We start from the raw sequence: 18,052 nt of genomic DNA, 5'->3' as shown, positions 1-18,052 counted from the left end.
ATTGCATGTTTTTTTATACTTGAGTATATGTCACCAGGCAATATTTTTGTTTAGTTTTTTATTTTCGATATTTTCTTTTCTTTTGGAATAAAAACAAATATTCTGATAGCCGTAGGTTTAACTGAGCCATGCATTATAACCCCCTATTTTTATCTGCTAATAACTTTTAATCAGTGCAACTAATCTGTATGACAATTGGAATGGAGAGAGACCTTGGTAAAGTGAATTTTTGGACATTTTCAACAGCAGTCTGGCAATTTTTAGGGAGAGGGGGATTTGTTTTTGGAACATTTTGCGACTGGAAGACTGTCAGAAAAGTTTTCCATGAAACTTGGTATATGAGAAGGTTTATGTGTCTATCCTTTACCAGTCTTGAGATGTTTAAGTGTAGAAATGTAACACTGAAGTTTATGGGTGTCAGCATGCACCTGTCAGCAATAAGTATTACACCCTCCTTCGTTTTACTTTCTATCACTGGTCTCTGCACCCTTTCCTATGAAAATACTGAGTCTTTCAAAATATGCTGCCCCCTTGTATTATGAGAAATGTAAGTGCTTGGTGAGGCTAATGCATTTTTGGTTCTAACTTTGCCCCACACAGACTGGCCCTGTATCTGATGATTTAGGGTGGCCAAATATAGCATAGGGACCTTATTAATCATCAAAACAACTACAGGTAGTAAAGACCATACACATTTTGGTGATTTTTAAATTTGTCTTTAGTATAGAGTACCAAAATATTTTTCCACAACCTCAATTTACACTAGACACACCCGATCTGGATTTGATTATCATGGGTAATGGTGAATCCATGTGGAAGGTCTGTTTGAAATAGAATAGCATGCTATCATACCTCCCAACACTTGTGTAGGCAGCATTGAACCCTTCCAACTTTCTCACGAATTAGGACGGTAAGACAGAGCCCTCAAATCAAGACTGTTCTGCCTAAATCGGGATAATTGTGAGGTATGCCGTAGCCCAGTATTTATAACAGAAAAACTGTGGTCCTTACCACTGTTAGTAGTGTGGCGGATTTAATAATAGAAGAATCATATAAGTTATAAATCATTCTAGTAATAAAATCTACTTGTATATGTATCTATATATTCCTACAGATTCAGCAATACAGCACTTTAAATAAAATCTAAAAGGTTTTGTATTGTTATTATTTATGGGATTACTGATTTTTTTAGGGGATGTTGTGCATACTTGCCCATTCTCCTGGAATGTCCGGGAGACTCCCGAATTTCGATGAGTTCTCCCTGACATCCTGGAGAGTGTCATCCTTCTGGATCCCACGTCTCCTAGTTGTAAAAATAGCGAGGCATTGATAATGCAAGTTGCATCAGGCCTACCTGGGTTGGTCCCCGTGATGCGGTTTGTGATTTCATCGCCCCATATCCCCACTGCACGATGACCTGATCCAGTTTAATATGTTCCTGCATGTATGACCAAATGAGCCCTCAAATTGAGATGGTTAAGCAGTTCTTAAATCATATATATATATAAATATATCTATCTATATCTATCTATAGATAGATATACACATACACAATGGTCGAAGTCGGCTGGTTTGCGATGGTATGGCATGCCGCCACCTCTTACTACTTTCGTTGTGAATTATCAGATTATACACATACACATACACACACACACACCCACATACCCACACACACACCCACCCACCAGCCACAACATGAAATTCACTGAGAGGTGAAGTGCAGCGTAACATTGATTATCTCGTTACAGCGGCACCTGTAAAGGGGTGGAATATATTAGGCAGCAAGTGAACTGTCAGTTCTTGAAGTTGATTTGTTGGAAGCAGGAAAAATGGGCATGAGTAAGGATCTGAGCAGCTTTAGGAAGAGCCAAATTATGATGGCTAGACGACTGTGTTCCCAGTATGCAGTGGTTAGCAACTACCAAACATGGTCCAAGGAGGGGCAACAAGTCACGGGCCCCCAGGGCTCATTGATGTGTGTGTGTATGTATGTATGTATGAGTACATATATATATATATATATATATATATATATATATATATATATATATACATATATATATATATATTTATATATTTATATGTGTGTGTATATATATATATATATATATATATATATATATATATATATATATATATATATATATATATATATATATATATGTGTGTGTGATATATATATATATATATATATGTGTGTGTATGTATGTATGTGGATATATATATATATATATATATATATATATATATATATATATATATATATATATATATATATATATATGTGTGTGTGTATATATGTGTGTATATATATATATATATATATAAATATATATATATATATACACACACACATCAATATATATATATTTATATATATATATATATATATATATATATATATATATATATATATATATATATATAGATCTATCAGTGATTTTATTACATTGTTGACTACTTCTGGACCAATACAATTGGATTGTTATAAGTGCAATAATAATGCATGACATATTTGTGTATAATAACAGGTGATCTTTTATTCTGGAAGTAATAAAAATCTAATTGTCAAAACCATTGGCTACTGACATGCAAATGGCATTTTCCGGAGTCACATTCAATGTCTCTCTGACAATGCCCACTACGAGTAAAACTGTCTGTAAATGAAATTTCAACTTCGCTGGCCTGTGCTCTGAATGCCTAGACCTGTTACTGTTTGCCTGTCTGTATTTGGACAGAAATTATACATATGCAGTATCAGTAGAAATTCTACTTGCTGTAATTTGACGTGAAAGTTTTTGCAGATACACAATCTTATATGTCAAGCAATATGTTTCACACTACACAAAAATAACATCTACAGAACTGACTTTTTGTTTTGCTAAGTATACATTCTGTTACGGTATGTTACAGAATACTCTAATTTGGAGATTTCAAATATGAATATAGGTTGATTCACTTTGCCAGCTGGGAATTCTTGCAATAATTATGTAGAGTCTAAATGATGATAGCTTGAGGTTAGTGTGTCTCCAAGGAACCTCAATGTGTATCTTTAGCTTAATGAGAATGTTAAACAAGGGAAATAGATGCCTTTCCATTGAGCACATGAGATTTTTAAAATGTGTTAGGTTGGCATCATTGCTGAATTATGTATATATTTTAAAGCCTCCCATCAATGTGATTGCACTATGTTAAGTACAGACTTGGAAAATTAGGGTAATAAATTAGAATTTTTAGAATTATAGACATTTTCAGCATCTAACCATACATTTTACAAGTATGTACTTAAACATGTACATTTTGAAATGATTTCAAAGGCACTGTAAAATGGAAGCTTTAATTAAACTTTTCAATTAAGTATTTGCAATAAAAATATAAAAATATAATAGAACAATTATTAATATAATATTAGTCTATGTCTCAATGTAGTATCATTGATGTGCTCCCTCACTCCCCATATGGTGTCTAAAAGGAGCAATAATTTAGACACTTACTGGTACGAACAGACCCATTCATTAAAGTACTCTTCTCAAAACATAAATATGACAAGATAACCTCCGGCGTTCACTTATCCGGTCTTCTGGGGCTAATCAGAGCCTTCCACAGTATAGAGCAATTCTGCTGTGCACTTCCTACAGTAACCTGATTCACTGAGAAGATCACTGGTATCAAAAGCACCACTGTGTGTTTAAATGAGGGAAGTGTAGGAAGTATACATTGAAGACATCCGGGACTATGCGGATTGGGAGAACAGCGCATCCCATTTAAGTGAATCCCAGGATCCTATCTTAACATAGTGGATTCTACCCAACATTTCAGGTGGAACTCTTCTTTAATCGTACTTACATTTTCCACAAAAATAAATACATAAACTTACAGTCACTGCTATTCAGTCTCAGGGTGGAAATTGTTCCTGAGCACTAAGTATTGCCACTTACAAATGTGATCTTGAGTAAGAGTGACTTGTTTGCATATTGTTCCTAGGTGGTAATTTAAGTGGTCCTGTCAACTAAACACAGTGGGAACATCCATTGTGTCTATCTGTTGCCGCTGAGTGCTGCTTGTTGTGGGTTGTTGCACAGGAACTGTGGTCCATATATAGTGGATATGGAGATGCAGTTGTGGTACATAGAAGGTGGATCGGTGGACTGAGTGAAAAAAAACCTGGTATGGACAGCTAGGAGGTGTGAGCATACTTCCCAACTGTCCCGATTTCAGCGGGACAGTCCCGAATTTAGGGCTCTGTCTCGCTTTCCCACCCGTGCACATGTTTGTCCTGTGTGTGGGAAGGTTGGGGGGAAGGAAGGTAGCTAATGGGTAACCTAGCACTTTGCAGTGAGTAAGAGAGTAAGGAAATATATAATGAAAGGTGTGTAAAGCAGATAGGATATCAGAATATGAGGTGTGCAGGAGTTGTGACAAACAGAGATATATTAGAATTTTTCACAATAAATACAGTTAAAAAATAAATTGGAACAAGATTGGAATGGCTTGTAGTGGATGAGATAACAATGAATATCAATGTGCTTAGCAACATGATTGAAATGTGTTAATGTGGAGATGGTGCATTTTTAGGGGCACCAACTTTTGGGATGTGAGGCTGCACGTCCATTTCCACCATATGAAAGGATCACTTTGTCCAATATTATACAAAGCTTAATCACACAAAAGTATCACATGTAAAAACTACATTTCCAAATTACCCTCAATTTCGTGATTCATTTAAGACAGATGTGAGGCTAAACCGAGTACTGTTTTTTTAGAGAAAAATGGAAAGGTTTGTTTTAATGAAAAGCGTGGTTCTAAAGTGATAGGAGCAGGGCCAGACTGGCCATCTGGCATTTCTGGCAAATGCCAGAAGGGCCAATGGCAAGATGGGTCGATCCAGAGTCCGCAGGCCCGCACGAGCAGCACCACCTCTCTGTGCTCTGCTCGCCAGTCAGTTTCAGTAATTTATTCCTAAGCATCCGCTTGTTAGGGCAGAGGAGAGCCTGACAGCTACAACCTGATGGAGACTCGGACTCTTACTGCGCAAGCGCAAACCTAAACAAGGTCTGGAACGAATGGTACACAGTAGCATCTTCAGATCCAACCGCCTCCCGGTCAGGGGAGCTAAGGAAGTCTCTCTTTGGGGGGACATAACACCAACCAAAGGAGAACATCAGAGTCTACAGAAACGTGAGTCTAACCACTTGACTCAGAGATTTGAACCAAATTTTAGTACTATGGCTATTGAGAACTTTCATTTGAATTACCACATATATTGTTATCATACATAGTTATTTGATTTGCTCGATCCTGCTATATATGAAAGTGGACTAGAATTATTCTTGAACGAATTTTAGACCCAAACTGGTTACGCATTCTTTTGGATACGGACTGTGTTGGATTTATGATCACTTTGTGAGAAATCAGCACGTTTCAGCAGTACTAACAAAACTGTGTGTTCTGACCAGAACTACTATTATTGCAATTGCTATTTTGAGTATTATGTTGATATTTTATTTAATAATTGATATTATGACATTTGAAGTTTATGATTAATTTTCCAAATTGCTCTTTGAGATTTTATTTCTGATTTATGTAAAATTGTTTATTGACATTTACATTTACTGACACTGCGCCTTGGGATTATCTAATGGTTTATCTCAAGTGTTTTTTGGGAGTTTTCTGAAATTCCCTATACTGACATGAACAGGTGAATTAAATTTTGAGAAGCAGAGTTAACTTTGCCCAGACAAAGAGTGCAAAGCATGCTTTATGCCCAAGACAGGTAGAAGCCTATCTGGCCCTCTTGCCAAAATGGCTAATATCAGTTGGTATGTGAAAGCCATGAACACCCAAGGCCAGCATTAAGGACATGCATATCTGGAAATGGAAGAGTAGTAACTGGACCTACTGCCAACAGTAACTTTCCATGTCTCTCCAAGTATGGGTTTTGTATCTCTACTTCATTGTTCTTTCTGGTTGTGGTAATGCTGTGCTGTTTCAGCATTATACCATTGGTTCTGTCACAGTGGACTCCATCAGCTTCTGGTTGAGCTGGTAATGGTTTTGCAAAAGCGGTTCAGAAATGGAAACAGCTGTCAGGACATCCCTCTATTTACCTACTGGTAATGTGATTATTGAGCCCTACTACGCGGGGATCTATAAATATAGCATTTGGTAGCTGTTGCTGAGAGGGCAGTTCTGCAAAACTCCATGTGGAAGAGTAGAAAGTATAAACATTCGCTACAGAAAAGTTTGTTGGCAAATGTAGTTGATATGGCATGACAAGGATTGAAGAGCCACTATAACAGTATCATGTGTCACATGGTTAGATGCACACATTCATGTCTCTATAAAGATATATGTATTTATTTTCTCTACATATGGGACAGCTTAGTCTGATAGAACGAGGAAGATCGTTTCAGTGGTGGGGGCAGCACGGGAGAAATCTTGGATACAGGAGTGAGATGTGCTTACTAGAGGGGAGGAGAGGCGATGGTCATTAGCCAACCAGAGAGGGCAGGAGGGAGTATGTATGGAGATGTAGGGAGCAGTGGAGTTGGAGAGGGCCTTGTACGTGGGGGTGAGGAGTTTGAAGTTAATTCTGTAGAGGCTTGGCAGAGAGGGGAGGCAGATGTGGAGCAGCGAGAGAAGAAGACAAGTCTAGCTGCAACATTAAGTATAGATCGAATAGCGGAATAGGAGAAGGAAAGGCCAGTAAGGAACATGTTGCAGTAGTCGAGGCGAGAAATGACCAGTGAGTGGATAAGAGTTTTGGTAGGATCCTGGGAGAGGAAGGGTCGTGATTTGGGATCTGCTTTAAAAAGCCTTTAAGATTTGGAAATACAGGTAGGGGATTTATTATTAAGAAACCCATTCTCCAGAAAGAATATAAAGTCAATAAATGCTGCTGTCCATTGATAACCGCATAAGCACAGACATCATTATGTATATCCTCATACAGGTTCTCCAAAGACCCTTCTGTGGACAACCCAAGTGGTCCAGATAATAAAACTATACATTTACCTGTGTTTTAGATTTAGTGGTTGTGAACGGATGGGCTTACTTTACCACCCTGTCTGTGGGAGAAAAAGGATCTTCTTACACAGTTTATTTGGGTTGCTTTCTCACCGTCAGTAACCGATTGTTACTGACCACTCCTACTGATGCCACCTGTCACCATACACTCGTCGACTGCGAATGCCAACTGCACAATAGTTGTAGGAAAATTTGACTGCCACCACTAGATTTCTTCAACGGTACCTAGAACTGCTTACTTCTGGGTAGCTGGTATAGCTGCTGAAGCGCTTCTTTGCTGTGGGCTGGCTGATACGCTTACTGCTCAGGACTGCTGGGTAGTGGGCAGAGCTGTGACAAAGAAATGCTGGGTTCAACACAGGAGAGCTGGGGAATGGGTACGAGTGTAAGCTCTTATCTGTTGGTCACAGGATACAGCAGGCAATAGTCATCAAGCAGAATCTTCAAAAAGTGATGTTTATTGCGCAAGGTACATACTAGTCAGAGGTACTAATTAATGATCTCCATAAGTTCAGATGGTATAACAGAGCTAAAATACAAAATACAGTACTTTATATACTATTTCTGATACACATGTTGGCGGAGGGTAACCCAGCCGCCTGATTATAGCTGGCACCACAAAGTCCAATGTTTAACATCAGGATGTAATATATTCTCTAAACTTGGATTTAACAGAATTTAAACTTAACAAAATTCACATCAATCTGTGATTTCCCAAATCACTTGCTTATTCAAATAGTCCCTGTCTTTTTAATAGGACCGGATGCACAGGAAAAAAAGGTAATGACCCCTGCTGTGTATTCAGGCTAAAAAGATGTGTTGGTTTACTCTGATGAAAAGACTTTAGTAGCATGGGTCTTCCTTTCTTCAGAAGAGTGACAGAAACAAATTTCCTCCAAAATCTCATAATGAATCAATACCAAATGCATTTACACTCCCACCACCAGGGCCGTTCCCATAATGGGCTAACTTGGGCTGGGTCACTGGGCCATCTGCATTTTTTCCTTTAAAATAGGTTGCTGAGTCTTGCCCCTCTGGGCTGAATTTGTCAGCCCTCCCCTGCCAACCGCCCAGCACCGCGATTTAACTTTGTCGACGCAGTTGGCAGTTGCTAACCGGCGCCACAGCACCCATATATCAAATATATACATTTAAATTAATAAACATTCCTTTAATACATTTCTGCATTTCCTAGCGCTGGGGTATTAACCCTCCTGTCGCTGGATCACATTCCAAGATGGACCCGGAAACAGAGGTCCTTTAAAAACATGTGCATGTGCAACTGTCTCAATGCCACATCAGCGTGCAACAATATCGTGCATGGAGCTCACAGCAGGTGGGCCTGGGCTGAGTTTTAGTCCCAGTCTGGCCCTGGGTAGAAGGTTGGACTTTTGATATTATGTTTTAAACTTGTTCACAGTGCGCCTCTTCCTATTTTCCTGCCTATTTTCATAACAAGGCACATTTCCCTAAAAGTGAAGACAGATCTTCACTTTATTTTTCACGTGGCAGACTGACTAGACGCAGTGGTGCAAAACAAAAGGCATTTTGTACCGCACTTTGAGTGTTTGTAGATGAGATCCAAAGAGTCAGACTTAGGGCTAGATTTACTAAACTGCGGGTTTGAAAAAGTGGGGATGTTGCCTATAGCAACCAATCAGATTCTAGCTATCATTTTGTAGAAGGTACTAAATAAATGAAAGCTATAATCTGATTGGTTGCTATAGGCAACATCCCCACTTTTTTAAACCCGCAGCTTAGTAAATCTAGCCCTTAATGTATCTTCCTCCCAAGAATTTAAAATGTGACATTTGGGACATTATGAATGAAGTGTATATGTGCAATTTGTTTTTTGTTTTTTTTTAACAAAGAGTTTTTATTGAATTTTTCAGAGATAACAAAAACAAGTATACAGACAATCTGCAATTTTGTTTTTTAAACAAATTTCTTACTAAATAATGTTTAGTGGTTACCTCCTGGCAGTCTAGAAGCACAATTTTGTGTCCAAGTCTTTTCCCTTGTGCTTCAGACCCCGTGACCCAGGGTGACATGTTTTATCATGTTTTGTACTGCTGTCTCATAGTTTTACAGTAATAGAAATAGACATTTTGCTACAGTCTGTTTTCAGAATAATTTTAGGTATGCTGCTGTAATCTAATTGTGCTGCTGATTCTAACACCATGTTACAGGGGAAATTTGCTACACAAGTACTTTTAGCAGTTAAGTGGAGTGTAACCTTTAATTGGTTGAAAAGTGGTCTCTCTTTTAGTGAAGTCACTATTAATCAATTCAACCTAAGACAAATGCTTTAGTGAAAAATTGGGTGTAGAATAAGGTCCTGCTATTTTAAGCAATTGGGCATACTTGCAAGGCACTTAACCCACAAGGGGAATTATTAGCTGTTAAACCATATATCATTCTCCTGTGCTTAGTATAAGCTATGTGCACTGATTTTGCTTATACAAAGGAAAGTTTATGTACCAGTTGTAACATGTTTACATTTATAGTTGCATATTGTACTAGTTGTTTCTGTTATATTTAAAAGTTCAAGATTGGTTTTAAGTGTGCATTATTAATACCACTTTCATACTGCCACCCCGGCAATATCCCGGGGATATTGCCGGGGCACAGGGCAGTATAGATAAGAAGATTCCCGGGTCGGGCGAGTTCATACTGCACCTGCCCGACCCGGGTTTTAGAAAAAAAAAAAGTGTAAAAAAATGTTTTAATTAAAAAAAAATACATAACAAATATTTACTTAACTTATTTTCAGCCAGCGGTGTCTCCGGTGCGTTGCCGGTTGTCAGGGGGACCTCTGGGTACTAAAATGACGTCATTTCTAGTCCATTAGAAATGACGTCATTTTAGTACCCAGAGGTCCCCCTGACAGCTGGCAAAGCACCGGAGACACCGCTGGCTGAAAATAAGTTAAGTAAACATTTGTTATGTATTTTTTATTAATTAAAATCATTTTTTTTTACTTTGCCATTTTTTTTTTTTACAGTATGAATGGTGAGACCTGGGAATTACACGGGTTGCACCATTCATACTGCAGGCGAGCGGGGTCCAACCCGGGAATTACCCCTCGCAAAATCCCGGGTCTAAGTCCCGGGATTTTAGACCCGGGATTATGTGGTTGGACTATTCATACTGCACCAAGACCCGGGTTTTTTTCCAGCGTGCCTCTGCAAAAACCCGGGTTTTTGGTGCAGTAATAAATGGAGGCATAGGAACTAGGAGAAAACATCAAAGAAAGCCACAATAGATCAAATACAAGGAGGTTCTAGATCTCTAATATCATACATTATATAAGTGCACTTACAATTGTGCTAAATCAACTATATAGGAAACAGCTGACCTGTATATAAGAATTCACCCTGTGATGTGTTTAAAAGTGAAATATTATTATTTTTATTATTAATATCTTTGATTTCTAAGGTACCACAGTGCACTACAGCACTGGAGAGTGGGGTAAAGAATTCATACATAAAACACGGACATACAATGTCAACAAAATAAATGCAGATATGAAAACAAAGTGTAGGGATGGCCCTGCTCTTGAGAGAGCTTAGATTCTAATAGGAAGACGGCACAGCTGAAACAGAGTAATGGGTGTGGGTCAGAGTGTAGATAGGGACAGTTGTGATGGTGCATTATTATAAGCTGTATAGGTGGGAGCAGTACAAGCTCTAATAAAGAGAGCATCTAAAGATTTGGAAGCTTTGGGAGAGTCTGATCGAGCATGGCAGAGAGTTCCATAAGTGGGTAGAACCACGTGAGAAGTCTTTGTGGCTGGAGTGCAAGGTGGTTACTATAGGAAAGATAAGGCGCAGATCAGAGCTAGAGCTAGGTGGAGAGGAGAGTATTTTCAGATGAGAATTGAGATGTGTGAAGGGATGGAGTTTTTGTGGCTTTGTAGGTAAGGGTGTGTAATTTGAATTGGATTCTGGAGCATATGGGAAACCGGGGTAGGGTTCTGCAGAGTGGTGCAGCAGATGTGAAGCGGTGCGAAAGGAAGAACAGTCATGCTGCAACATTTAAAATGGATTGAAATGGGGATAGGTGGGTGTGGACAATGCCAAATAAAAGGATGTTATAATAGTCAAAGTGGGAGAGAATTGATGAGAAAAGGACATATTCTGGCAATACTTCTAATGAGAAAGTGATAGGACTGGTGGAGCCAAGTGTAACACGCTTGGGAGACTGGAATAATTGTGGTGTTATTTACAGTGAGAGAGATTAGAGGGGAGGTTGTGACTCTTGGAGTAAGGAAGACCATAAGCTCTATTTTGAACATGATTAGCTTTAAGTAGATTTTGAATATCTATGTGGAGATAGTTTGTTATATGAAATAGTACAGAAGGGTAGAGGTCAGGGGAGAAGATGTAGATTTGAGTGTCAACAGCATAGAGTTGGTACTAGAGACTGAATGAATGAATTAATCACTTCCCCATGAGAAGTGGTGTACAGTAAAAAAAAAAGCAGAGGGTCAAGATTAGCCCCCCCTTTGATATAACCTAAATCGATAGAGAGAGTTGAGGGGAGGATGTTTCAGAGGTAAATACACTAAAGGAGCAGTTCAAACGGTAGGAAGTGTACCAGGAAAGAACTGTGTCACGAAAGCCAATAGAGTGAAGTGGTTAATGGAGGATAGAAATGTGCCAGTGGAGAGAGAGGTTGAAGATGTGAGTTAGAAGTGGGCATTCAGTGGAGGGAGAGATGGCTGAAAAGTTGGGAGTGAATAGGGTTAAGGGGACAGGTTGTAGGGTGAGATGATGAGATGAGTGTAGAGACTTTGGGTACTGGAGAAAAGGGTCGATTTGGGAATGTAGAAGGGGTGTGCAGGATTTGGTATGAAGAAATATCTTACCGGATGGTGACAATTTTGTCTTTGTAGGTGGCAAAATCATGGGCTGTGAGGGAGGAACGGACAGGAGAGACAGGTCGGTAGAAAAGCAAGTTAAAGGTGGCAAAGAAACAATGAGGTTTAGAAGGCTTTAAAGAAGTGATATGTGTTTGCTTGGCAAGTGAAAGGGTAATGTTGTAAGATGAAGGGGTGAATTAATAGTGGAGGTAGTTGACATAGGAGCAAGACTTCCTCTAATGGCACTCAGCACTGTGGAAGCACTTTTGCAGATAGCAAGTTTGTTTGGTGGGCTATTGTTGAGATTTGGATTATTGGATACTATATGTGGAGGTTGGAGCTGCATTGTCTAGGGCTGGGTGGTTGTCAATAGGAATGTTGAAATTGTGTGGCATGAGAGTAGGCAGTTCTAAGGATAGGAAATAAGTGAGCAAGACATAATGATTGCAAGGAATTGGGAAACTGGACCTGGAAGTGATAAATGAGAGCAACACAAAGGTGGAGAGTAAGTAGACGGATGGAAGAAAAAAAAGCGGAGATTGGGTGGGGGGGGGGGGGGGGGGGCTCCAGGGGTAGGACTCAGAAAATGCAGTTTGGAGAATGTAGAATACTTATTTCTTGGGCATCTTACTATATGTATCTATTTTCTGCATGATTCAGGGGTACCATAAGCCCAAGAGTGCTTTATATCTGCAAAAAAAAATCCATTGTGTACAGTGTACAGCACAGTGCTGTACAAGCCATATACACAGTTGCTAATTAATATTTTTGAGAGCCCCAGAACAAAATAACCTGTGTGGGCCCAAGCCACTATTATTTCATCCATTTCAACACACTTATTGAGTAGGTAAAGTATAGCATGCATGGCATCTGTGCCCCCACCCAGCCCGAATATGTACAGGTTGAGCAAGCACTGACTGATTGGAGATAATGCTGTCATGTTAGAGTAACAGGCATGTATGGCACTCTGTGAATATTATAGGCCACATTACTTGCAGTTTACACAGTAATGCGTTATTGGGCCGAATAGACGTTTATCATGTAATTGGCATGATCGGGTGGAAAACCTGTAGTGTGTACCCAGCCTTAGTCCTATGTCAAACAATTTGGAATACTTCATGAACGGCTCAGAATGTGCAATATAGCTGTGGCCTGTAATAGTGAAGAGTGTGAGAGATGTATATTCCATTATAGAAGTGTTTTTACTCTTTGCAGAAACTCCACATATTGCATGAAGGTATCAATGTCCTTGACGGTGGCAGAACATGAATTTGGACTTTGTTATAACAGCAGAATACGATACGTGGAGAAAGCAGAAGTCACAAAAACGAAATTAATCTCCTGTCCTGATATTGATGACTACAAGACACCAAATGAAGGCACAGAAGTTGTATGGTATAAGGTAAATATGGACAGAATAGAGACTGTACAAAGCTGATAAGATTATTATTATTATTATTATTATTATTATTATTATTATTTATTAACAGTTTGAAATAATTTCCTCATTTTTGTCATGTTACTTGCTTTACCAGTATCAATGACTGGTGCACTCAGACCAGTGCACTCAGCACCAATCGCTGCTGTTTATAATTTAAAAGTACCTGCATAGGCACGAATGGCACCCCTGTGCAAATGCACATATTTCACTTAACTAAGGGTTGAATATACAGCCCATTGGAATGCAGTGTACATAGCACTGTACAATTACTAGAACCACTCCAAGATTCTGCACCTCAGGCCACTTTTTCTTCCTTTTTTTTTTAATAAAACTTTGATTGGGTTTTCAAAGGCAAGGGTACAACATATAAAACACAGTATACATATAGGTATAATGTTCACATATATCCGAACACGAAGAAATATAACACAGCAACATAGTATACCTCTGGGCCATGTTATGGGGACGATAGACGAAGGAGGGGGGGATCGGAGGGGTTGGGGAAAGTGGGGTGGTGGTTTAGTTAGTAGCTGTAAAATGGCATATAAAACACAGGGGGAGAGGGGAAGGATTTTTACCCTGCTTTAAGTATAAGGTAATGGACATGGGAGGATTCGCATCATAGTAGTTTGTCCAAGGAGTCCATACTGCACGGAAAGTTGATGAAGTGTCATGCAATGTGGCCATTATACTCTACATGTGATAGTTCTCCCAGACACTCTGTATAGTCGCTGACAACGAAGGTGCAGTTGACTGTTTTCAGCAGGCTGCTGTGAGGCAGTTTGCGGCATTGAGGATATGGCAGTTTCTGTGTAGGGCGGGAGATGTTAGGTATAGGTCTGTGTAGCTGCTTATAAAGCGCAGTGTCTGGGATCAGGCCACTTTTTCGCATTCTTGCCCCATACTCCGTAGGCATCACCATAGTTGTTCATGGTTCCAGTCCCCGAAAGCATCCTATCTGTATAATAGGAATACATGGTAACGATTCAGCCCTAAATGAGTTAATGGTTGATATATAAAACGTAAATCATTACTATACCAAAAAATAAAATAAAAACAATAACATGCATAATTTAGAAAGGTGCCTTAGACCTGTCCACAAGTCTGCAGATGGAAGTATTTTTTTTGTCAATAAAGTTTATATAATATAAAGGAGTCTATTTATGGGGCAAATGAGAAAAAATAATTTACAAAAACTTCTTGTAGATCCATCTCAGTGTGCCAACCTCTTAACCTGAGTAGTACTCTTCACCCTTCTACCACTAGCCGCCAGCCTCACTGATACATGTGGAGATGGGTTTATTGTAGGGAACAGTGTGTCATGACATATGTAGTTGTATTGGCATGCTGGCCTGGTATTGTTTTGTGATTGGCTCTAAAATGGTGATCATCTCCATGTATGATCCAATCAAAAGTCATCATTTGGATCATTTTCAGATTTTTTCAAAATTCCAGTTGTCAAACGATTACAGCTGGCATGTGTGGGTACCATGAGTTGACTACACTGTCAACCAGGGGCAGGCTTAGACTTTATTTTTAGCGGTTGGGGCAATTTAGCATAGTTACACCCCTCCTTCATTCTAATTGGCTGGTCCTGATTGGCCCCACTCCCTCCTCCGTTTTGATAGGCGTCTTGGTCGCAATTTAAAGGTATGCTTGTTGTGCTGCTGGGGATCTGCCACTGCTGTCAGCCACTCCCTAACACATGCTCATTCTGGCCATGCCTGGTTGTGGCCAAAATGGACATTGATCTTGTCACATGAGCAGAGCGTCCATAGCAGTACTATCGCGGATGTTAACCCCTTGATAGATAAGGTGAAGCCTTGTTTTCGCCAGAGATAAGGCTTTTCTCTGCTTAACAGTGTCTGAAGCAGAACAGGCATTCAATCTTCTGGTTAAAACTTGTGTCTGATGGACTTATTGGCTAACCACAGGACCCTGGGAATTTTTTATATACATTTTAATCAGTTTGCCACCCAGGATACTTGTTAATGGAAGCTATAGGCACAGTATACGCAATGTCAGAAATAACAAGAATAATTTGGTGGAAGGACTCAATTATAATTCCATCCACAGCTGTGTTATTAATTGTCTACATAAAGAAAGCCGTTAGACACAGCTGCAGCGAGAATTCAGTGTCTCTGTATGAACTATCAGAGACGTACTTGCATTTACACATTATGCATCATCACCAGAGAGGCCAAGGCAGCAAATGAGGAAATCTGGCAGACATGTACAGTACGATGTCTCTCTAGTGAAAGCTTTTCTAAATAGGAGTTATGCAGACACATTATGTGCTGTGTCCAGTAGATAAAATCCCTGCCCTGTAATAGTAGGGGATGTGTGATAACCGTTATAACAGAGTGACAGTGACATTAAGCTTCAGAGCAGTGTAAGCATGTCCGGGACAGAGACATGGAAGTGTAAGTAAAACAATATTAGGAGTCACTTGGGAGTTCTGGCTCTAGCGTTCAGAGCACACACAATGGGAATAAGGAATGGTTCTTCAATCCTTTTGCACAAGTGCATGAATCTGGCAAAGTGTCAGCTAGAGGATAATGCACAATTTTAGGATTGTAGGTCTCAATCCAATTATACCTCCTGCTACTCCTAAAGCTTTTATTTATGCTGATGTGCTGCACTCACCACTTGCCTGGGATACTGAAACAGTTATCAAAAGTTTCTTGGTGCTGTCACCAGTTCCTGTAAGGTAACGTGTTATATTATTTTAGAACTGCAACCATATAATATAAATAAATCATTTTGACAGAGAGATACGAGTCACCACTTACATGCAGAGTACAAATTCTAGCTATTATACTGTTAATTAGCTACCACCTACAATGTAACATTTAAATACAATGATGAGAAAACAGTAGTACAATCATTTGGAGATATGGGTATATGATTTTCATTTCAAGGCAATCACAGGATTAAGATGATCTAATTTAACGTGGGTTGGAAAAATGACACCCCAATTTAATTGTTTCCAAAGCAGGTGCATCTCATTAGAAAGTAGCTTGAACAGTTAAACTTCACATGAAGATGAAAAACTGATCTTATGGTCTGATCTTTACCATACAGGTGAGAGTAAACCCATCATTCCAAAATCAGTAGGTCTCTCATAAGACTTTAGAATGCTTGTTAATAACTATTTCTCTTGGAGCATGTTCTTGTTGTTCATGCCACAGTGCAGTGAACTATATACAAATGGAGAGAAAATTAAATCACTGTCAATCTACCTTAAATAGGCTGTCCCACCAAATTTGGTCCATGCTCTGACCAGATTTTCTCAATAACCAGTAAAGGTTAAAACAATATAATGGAGAATATTGCAGCAGAATGTGAGACCATCTATCAGAAAAATTAATCTGAACCAAAGTTACTGATCTTGCAACAAGAATGGCCAGAACACTCCAGAAAATTGACAACAGAATGGCTTAAAAACAGGAAATTTAGAGTTTTTGAATTGCCCAGTTAAGTCTTGAAATGATGTGGGGTGGGTTTGGTGCTTGGAGGGCAGCAATGAATGCAAAAAAAACCCTAAAAAAATATCACACTGTGATGTGTACTGAAACAAAACTGCACCCAGTTGACATAATAAAGGGAAACAATATTTGCACAATGTGTCCTTTCATCTTTCACCTTCTTTAAGTCCTTTTCTCGCGTCATATAGATTTGCATTCTGCTTCTTACATTTATCAGACGTGTATATATCATTTTAGTTATAATGGTTTGTGCTTTGTAGTTTAACATTGTGTGTTCACAAGTATTCCTGTGTATGTACATATTGCTTGAATACAAGAAGGCATGTTCCTCTTGACTACATGCAATATCAGGAGCTGTGTTGCCTAAATCTATTGATAATTCTGATATCGGCGGTGGTAACAATCTTTTATAGAGCATAAAGTGTGATTCCTTCACTCATTGGACAGCAGATCTATGCTTCACACATCATTGTTATGTTTGCTTTCTGCACAAACAACTGCATTTCTGTACAGTCACACTAATATACAACAAAGACGAGCACATTATGGTCGGATTATTTGAACTAGATTGTAATTAAAAAAGATAGCAATTGTCTTATATACGTTATAATTTTGATCTGATAGAACAGGAATATATTGGCAGTGCATGCACAATGTAGGAAATGTGGTAGAGTAGTTATATTATGATTATTATACACATCTCTGTCTATTTTAATGTGATTTAGTCTGAAAATATTCCACCTAAAGCAGGTCCTAATACTGATTAATGCCCATGGAGGTACATTTTTGAATGATACAATAAAATATAATCCAATAAATAATAATAAATAATACAATAAAATATAACTGGATTGTGACATGAGTGGTCAGCATTAGATATAAGGACACAACTGACTTTTGGGCAGCACACAGATTAATTGTAGTGTTAACGATGATGATTGTGAGCAAAAAGCTGGAGCATTACGGACCAACTAATGCTGCTTTTCAGCTTAATATTCTGTTCTGTGTCTGATGTAACTTTTCTGTTATTTGTTTTGACAGAATACAGTTCTCACACAGAGCCAGGAAAATGTAAGGCTTGGGTACACACACTCTTAGGGCTAGATTTACTAAGCTGCGGGTTTGAAAAAGTGGGGATGTTGCCTATAGCAACCAATCAGATTCTAGCTTTCATTTATTTAGTACTTTCGACAAAATGACAGCTAGAATCTGATTGGTTGCTATAGGCAACAT

General features: G+C 38.9%; 1 protein-coding gene across 1 annotated transcript in view; it reads left to right on the top strand.

The window, feature by feature from the left end:
- Positions 1-18,052, top strand: part of IL1RAPL2 (interleukin 1 receptor accessory protein like 2) — a 714,191-nt gene that overhangs the window by 343,588 nt on the left and 352,551 nt on the right. The window contains exon 4 of the mRNA XM_075184271.1: positions 13,106-13,292. Within this exon, the coding sequence (XP_075040372.1) occupies positions 13,106-13,292 (187 nt within the window). The remainder of the gene's footprint in view (positions 1-13,105; positions 13,293-18,052) is intronic.

The sequence above is a fragment of the Mixophyes fleayi genome, chromosome 9 (genome assembly GCF_038048845.1).
Source record: "Mixophyes fleayi isolate aMixFle1 chromosome 9, aMixFle1.hap1, whole genome shotgun sequence".
NCBI classification, from domain to species: Eukaryota; Metazoa; Chordata; class Amphibia; order Anura; family Limnodynastidae; genus Mixophyes; species Mixophyes fleayi.
Note: the sequence above shows the minus strand (reverse complement) of the source record. Positions and strands in the feature narration are given on the sequence as shown.